The sequence below is a fragment of the Python bivittatus genome, unplaced genomic scaffold, assembly GCF_059951505.1.
Source record: "Python bivittatus isolate LINGU-HERP-01145 unplaced genomic scaffold, Pbiv_v1 ctg000430_np1212, whole genome shotgun sequence".
Taxonomy (NCBI): domain Eukaryota; kingdom Metazoa; phylum Chordata; class Lepidosauria; order Squamata; family Pythonidae; genus Python; species Python bivittatus.
Genome location: NW_028277071.1, coordinates 1,915,576 through 1,923,154, shown reverse-complemented (window position 1 = coordinate 1,923,154; position 7,579 = coordinate 1,915,576). Strand labels below are relative to the sequence as shown.

General features: G+C 36.6%; 1 protein-coding gene across 1 annotated transcript; it reads left to right on the top strand.

The window, feature by feature from the left end:
• The first annotated feature begins 888 nt into the window (after positions 1 to 888).
• Positions 889 to 7,284, top strand: LOC103057796 (vomeronasal type-2 receptor 26-like). Its single transcript, XM_088144083.1, has 4 exons — positions 889 to 1,707; positions 3,685 to 3,903; positions 5,623 to 5,749; positions 6,383 to 7,284. The coding sequence occupies exons 1-4, from the start codon at positions 889 to 891 to the stop codon at positions 7,282 to 7,284; spliced, it is 2,067 nt and encodes a 688-aa protein (XP_088000209.1).
• Positions 7,285 to 7,579: the final 295 nt, after the last annotated feature.

Here is a 7,579-nt window from a genome sequence, read left to right as displayed (position 1 = left end):
ACTGAACCTAAGTTCCCAAGCCAGCCAGCCACAACACTATGAATTCCTTAGGGTGGTGCCAGTCTTAACTTCTTAAACTCCCCATGCTACTGCTGGGGGCTAAGGAAACGCTTATCTCCCCGAGATAATATCTTAGCAATTTCAAGAGTGCTACATCCCTCTGAAAGACTTTTTACAATTTTTGACTTTTCAGAGTCAGTTAAATCTCTTTTTTGGCCCATTTTGCCTGAGGAAAAGAAGCTGCCTAATAATTATGCACACCTTGATATAGGGTGTTGATCTCCTTAGGCCACACCCTCCCTCATTACACAAATACACATCACCTGATATGCTTATATCCAATAAGCATTCAGGTTTATACAGCTTGGAGGTAGAAAATATGCATAAAATTGATGATATGGTCAAAATACTCACATGTATACCATTCTGAAAGCTTCTATATATCACATATATTTAGAAACCACTTTTCTAAAACAAAGTGGGATTATGGCACTGTAATAGTTGAGGGAAGTGTGGGCAGAGGACAGCAGACTATAAGAGAAGACTTTGGGAAAAGCAAGGATTGGATTGCTCGAATAGGTCGGAGAAAAACTGAGAATTCTTCACTAATTCAAATTTTGATCCAAGGTAGAGAAGTATTGTGCACCATCCTGTATATGAAGAAGATTCTGCTGAATACTTAGAAATTCAGATCTGAGCCTGGCTCAGGAAGTACCATCTCAGGCAAACGCACATATTAACTTATGATGAGATACCTGCAAGTTCTACAGTACTTGCTGCAGTCCCCAGAATCTCTATTTATGTATTATTTTCCTTGTTGTGTAGATCTCATATGGTGCATTTCAAACTGCAATGAGTTGTGAAGCCAACATCCCTTCTTTCTATCACATGGGTCCAGATGAAAACCTTCAGTCCCAAGGCATTGTTCATCTCCTCCTGCATTTCAGATGGAAATGGATAGGACTCATCACTACAGATAATGATGTTGGAGACATTTTCCTGGAGACCATCGAGCCAATCCTTTCTGAAAATGGAATCTGCTCCGCTTTCACAGAAAGGGTACCAAGTAAACTCCCTTTTACCGGCCCAGATTTAATCAACATAGCTCTCTTCAGAAGCGTAGATTTCCTACACAGTATGGCCAGTGCCATTGTTATGCATGGGGAAACCAAAACCTTTATGTGGATAGCCGTCCTTCTTTGGGTTTCAACAACATCCATACATCTTATAAATCCTGAATATAAGGCCAATACCTCTGTAGCAAAAGTATGGATTTTGACAGCTCAGATTGATTTAACAATGAACATCTTCCAAAGGTTTTTTGATGTACAAATGTTTCATGGTGCTATCTGTTTCTCCATTCACTCAAAGGAGCTCCTAAATTTCCCAGAATTTCTTCAGACAGTCAATCCATTTTGGACAAACAGAGATGGTTTTATCAAAGATTTCTGGGAGCAAGCTTTTGATTGTCTTATTCCAGATTCTGATCTCTTGACAAAAAGTAATGAGATGTGTACAGGAAAAGAGAGGCTGGAAAGCCTTCCTGGGCCCTACTTTGAAATGAAGATGATGGGCCACAGCTATACAATCTATAATGCTGTCCATGCCATAGCACATGCCTTGTATACCATGTATTCTTCTGGCTATAAGCGCAAGAAAAAGATGGATGGGAAGATGGAGATACCTCTGAATGTGGAACCATGGCAGGTATTAGCTCCTTACAATCAATCATTTTTACTAACCTCAGATAAGGCAATATCTTGAGGGTATCTTAGTACACTTATGCCTCTTAGCTGATGGCATGTTACCTTGGGAAATAGTCTCTAGTGTACAAATCCTAGCTTATATTTCATAGTGTGAGCATACTTATGGTATATTGGCCAATATATGTCAAAAATGGCTGGTACTGTCCTCCAGATTGCGGGGTAGGGTCTGCAAGCAAGGTTATGACTAAAGCTGGTAAGTTGGTCTATGCCTTCTCTATCATATTAAAAAGCATTATGTGACACGGGCCAATATCTTTGGGTCCCATTTAGGGATGAGCAAAGCATATGAAGGATTAAGACTTAGAATGTAAAAGGAATAAATGGCAATCAACATGAATTAACAAATAGGTATAGTGCACATCTGTGAAACTAACAACAAATAAAATATTTTCTTATAGCAGGCACCCAACTGGAGTATGGTTTAGCCACATCAAAATTAAGAAGTAAAAACAAGTAACAGTTAAATTACACAAAAGCAATGCATTTAATATATACCATGATAGATTTTCAGTCACGGTAAAAATAACCCTTAAACACCTAAAACCTATATCTCTGTAAAATCCTAAAACCTATATCCCTGCCATCTACCTTTGCTAATAAGTGTTACAATACAAATAGCTTCTAAGGGTATAAATGTATAAAACAAATAATAAAGTAAATAAAGTAAAAAGTAAATAAAAGGGGGGAAGTTAGAAACCCAATAGTTATTTTTCTTGTTTCTTCTTTTTTCTATTTTTTGGAATTTCAATTCTTGTTAAATTTGCTTTTCTTAATCTATTTTTTTGTTATTAACATGTATATATAGTAACAATACAGTGGAGACCTTAACACTAGTAATCAACTCAAGACCGAAACCTTTTTCATACAACAAATACTTTGATGCAATCTGCAACTTTTTTTTTTTAATGTTATACTCAGCTTTGCATGAAAAGGTCAAATAATGTTATGCTTGTAATTCTGACATCCTAAATTGTAATTAATATTGATATGGGCGGTGTCCAAATTTGAAATATAGATAAATAAATAAATAAATAAAGTTATCTAAGTAATAGAATGTCAATCATTTTCAATTAATATTTTATAAACCTCATTGTATCAAAACAATACAATGTATTAAGATTGATAACGACATAATAAAAAGGGGGAAATAAAAAAGTAAATAAAATTAAATTAAAAAGAGGAGCAGGAAGATTGTGAAAATCATAGATGGATGGAGTTGTTGAGATTCTTTTTAAGAGAGCAAAAATTAGAACAAATGACAATGTATGGGCTCCTGGGACAGAAAGGTAAGTAGTAGATACAGCTTTGTTTCTTTTACTTATCTTTTAGCTAGATGTAGCCATGTTTCTTTTTCTTATTTCATGCTTTTAATGCCTTTGGCTTTCTATTTCATATTCCTTTTCTGGGCTCTGTACTGTATAATATTGTTTACTTCCAAAGGGAATATCATGGTAAATAGTTATCTGTGTTACTATAATGAATAAGGAGATGAATGGCAAATCTGTGGAATGATACAGTAGGACTATTCCTGTGCCTAGGACTATGTTGTCATTTCTCTAAAGTCACAATTATATGCTGAAGTCAGCTATGACTTCATATGCACATGGAAGCTAGCTAAGCATGTGAGGGAATATTAAGAGCCATCGTATCTTTGTCTGCATAAACTGGATTAGCTCAGGATAAGTAAATGGGGGAAAACAGCATTTGTCTGTAACTGGACCTATATACAAATATGCTTGATCGTCCATCCATACATATAGTTCAGTTGCATACTTTCCCACTCTCATACCCTCTCTCTCACACACACACACCATTGTCCCTAAACTACTCAGCCCATCAGGCTTTAGATCTTTGAAAACATCTCTAGGGCTTGATGTCACTTCTCATTCCCTCGCAATCCCTTTTCTCTTCTCCACAGCTTCACTCATTTCTTCAGAAGACCACTTTCAATAATAGTGCCGGAGACAAAATTACATTTCAGGACCCAGCCAATGGGTTTGATATTATGAACATAGTGACTTTTCCCAACAACTCCTTCGCCAAAGTCAAAGTGGGAAGGTTGGATTCTGCAACTTCTCCAGAAAAGAAGTTCACATTTAATGGAAAGGAAATCCAATGGCATCATGGACTTACTCAGGTGGTGAAAGTATATTCCATCTCAACTAGAGATAAGATGTCATCTATGAATTAGCAATGTCTTAGTTCAAGGAGAGAAAAGGCCATTCTTCATTTGAGCATAACAGACTTGTGTACTCTGAAATCAAGACTTGTTCATGCCCTACTGAAAAAATAAGGGGGAAGAAGAAGTAGAAAAAGGAGTCTTGTGCACCAATTTTAGAATTTTTATGAAAAAAAGGGGGAGGATTGTACTAGATTAGCTAGATAATGTTGCATAGATCAATTACTGAGCACTTCCAAATAGCAACAAGTGGTTACTATATCATGTTGCTGCTAGAGTCAATGTGGCATAATGGTTAAAGACTGAGTAGACTCATATTCTAATCAATCCTTAGCTATGAGAATTCACAAGGTGACTTTGGATCAGTTAGTCAGTCTCTCAGTCTAACATACCCCTGGGGGGTGGGGGGGAATAACATGAAAGGATATATTGTACATCTCCTTGAACTCTTTGAGGAAGGGCTGGTTATAAATCAAAGAAACCAACATAGAGTGCCATATCACTCTATCTCTCAAAAGAATCAGGAGAGAGAATAAATGAAGCAATCAAAACTGAATGAGTCTGGTAGTACCATTTCTAACTAACAGATTTTATTAAAAGGCTAGCCGCTCTATGCATCTGATGAAGTCAGCTGCAGCTTACAAAGCTTATACCTTTTAATAAGATATATTAGTTGGGAAAAGTGCTACCAGATTCCTCCTGATTCTTTGCCATCATAGACCCACACAGCACCCCTCCTACAATATCAGAATAAATCTATAACCAAACCTAAACACCTATGCACCTCTACCCAAACATGAACCATGCCATAGAGTAATTAAAAAAAAACAACTTGTTTCCTCGCTTGAAAATAATCTTTTTGGGGTTAAAAATCCTTTTTTTTTTTTTCCCCCTAAGAGGTCAAACTGCTGCCATTTTCTCTTAATCAACCATCACTAATCAACTAAGATATTGTCTTTCTCTTCCAACCAATAATGGTTCTCCCCAGAATCTTTCCCCATTTTTCCCCATTGAGGAAGGAGTATGCTAACTCTTTCATGATGCTTAGACACCATAGTCCCTATATCAATTGTTCATATCAATAAGAGATGAAGGATCTAGTTGAACAGGTAACGATGATGCTCTTTACTATTATATTTTAAAAGGAATGTAAACATATACTGCCATACATTTCTAATGGGGTGGATTTGTGATATCCATCCAAACAGATATTGACATGTATAGATAAAATAACAAAAGACAACATCAAGGAAATTTTATTGGAGGAAAAAAGATCTCTTGGAAAATTTATATTCAGAACTATATATGGTGAAGAGGTTTTGGATAAAATCTTTATAAGTTAGTAAACATCAATAGATGTGACGTTTAAATAAACCATACTCATCTGTATATCTCATGATTGAGTTAAAGTTATAGGAATGAGATTTTGGAAACAAACCATGAAGATTCTACAGAAAGCTTCATATCCTGCATTAGAATATCACTGAAGGTAGGAGAGAATAGGCAGTATTACTAGTCTTGATATCCAAATTTTCAACACACTCACTTCCACCCAAGGAGCTCAGAGCTTAGATTTCTTATTTCACAGCATGAGCCCTTGCTTACTGTAGATTATTTCTGTGGCCAATTTGCAGATATATTTTCTCAACTCTACGTACTTCCATTATTCATGAACAGGTTCCTCCTCCCTCTCTATGCAATGACCCTTGCTTGCCAGGTAACAGCAAGGAAAAGCTGGAAGGGAAGAAATTTTGCTGCTATGATTGTGCTCCATGTCCAGAAGGGATGATTTCAAGGGAAAAGGGTATGTGATATGCTCATTAGAGACATGAATGCCATTAACTATCCAGAGAGTTCCTTGGGACTGAAAAGAAGAAATGCCATCAGAAGAATATTTAAATCCTTTGGCAAGAGTACAATTTTGGTAGATTTACAAATAAATTCCTTTGCCAACAACTTAGGGTGTAGTAAATGTGGGATAGAACCATCTATGCTGAAATATCTCAAGCCAGTTCCTTGATTCCAAGTTGCCAGATTTAGGAGGGCTGATGCAAAAGGACCAACTTTCCTTTTTGGTCCCTGAAGGAGACTGATGCTCTAACAGAGGAGAAAATTAAATTGGGTTTCTTCCTATACTGAGCCACCAGTTTAAATCCACCCCATAATCCAAGCTTGTATTCAACAATTGACAAATAAACATTGGTCTTATACCTACTGTAGCTATTTACTCCTAGTATTAGTTTGGAATGTAGAGAAACCGCACTGTCACCCTACTTAACTTCCTCTTTCAACTGAATCATTTAGGCTTGAATAAACATAAGGAAAGCAAATGCTTCATCTCCTCCATAGCAATAGCCTTGTCTTATGGTTATACATCATAAGAGTTTGTTTGTTTTGGAATATAATTGCTTTAAAATACCTAATTATCTTGTTTCAGACATGGATTATTGTCTTAGATGTCCAGAAGATCAGTATCCAATGAAGGACCAAGATCAGTGCATTCCAAAAAGTCTAAGCTTCCTTTCTTTTGTAGACCCTCTGGGAATTATGTTCATTTCTTTGGCTCTTTTCTTTGTTGTGATCACAGTTCTGATCCTTGGAACATTTGCTAAAAATCAGGAGACTCCAATTGTCAAAGCAAATAACCGGAGCCTGAGTTACATTCTTCTGGTCTCCCTTCTCTTCTGTTTCCTCTGCTGTTTTCTGTTCATTGGACAAGCTAATAAGTACACCTGCTTCCTCCGCCAAACCATGTTTGGTATCATCTTTTCCACTGCGGTTTCTTCTGTTTTAGCCAAAACCATTACAGTGGTTGTGGCTTTCATGGCATCCAAACCTGGAAACCTGTTTCATAGATGCGTGGGCAAAAACCTGGGGTATTCTATTGTTTGGTGCTGTTCCCTTATCCAAGTTGGTCTATGTGCTCTATGGCTAAGTACGTCTCCACCTTACCCTGATCTGAACAAACATTTGATAATGGAAGAAATTATAATAGAATGTAATGAAGGATCAGTTGCCATGTTTTACTCTGTCTTGGGCTACTTGGGCTTTCTGGCAGTGATCAGCTTCCTGGTGGCCTTCCTAAGCAGGAAGCTACCTGACACTTTCAATGAAGCCAAATTCATCACTTTCAGCATGTTGCTTTTTTGCAGTGTTTGGTTGTCTTTTGTTCCAACCTACCTGAGTACTAAAGGAAAATATATGGTGGCTGTGGAGATCTTCTCCATCTTGGCTTCCAGCACTGGATTATTATTTTTCATCTTTATTCCCAAATGCTACATTATTGTGTTGAGGTCAGATCTGAACACTAAGGAGCAGCTAGTAAAGAGAAAGTATTGAGTTATCTAAGAGTGGGGGTTCCTATCTTGTTATTAATTTACCTTCCTTGAAAAGGATAATAGAATGTTGAATTTCCTACTATAGTTTATACAGAAACATTTCTTGTTTTCCTTTCTAATTAAAAATGAGAGATTGCATTTCATCCTATTAAGACTTTGTAAAATATTTGCTCCAACTGAAGCAAGAATTAACCTTTTTTTGGAAATAACACATTTTTGAAAATAACACATATTGGTTGGCTCTCTTATCATGTATTTTCTTGATTACTATGTTCAAATTAACTCAGCCAAGCTCA

Coding starts and splice junctions, on each gene's coding strand:
- LOC103057796 (XM_088144083.1), top strand. CDS start 889: ATGGGTCCAGATGAAAACCTTCAGTCCCAAGGCATTGTTCATCTCCTC. Junction 1,708..3,684: donor TGAATGTGGAACCATGGCAG/GTATTAGCTCCT, acceptor TCTTCTCCACAG/CTTCACTCATTTCTTCAGAA. Junction 3,904..5,622: donor GGCATCATGGACTTACTCAG/GTGGTGAAAGTA, acceptor ATTCATGAACAG/GTTCCTCCTCCCTCTCTATG.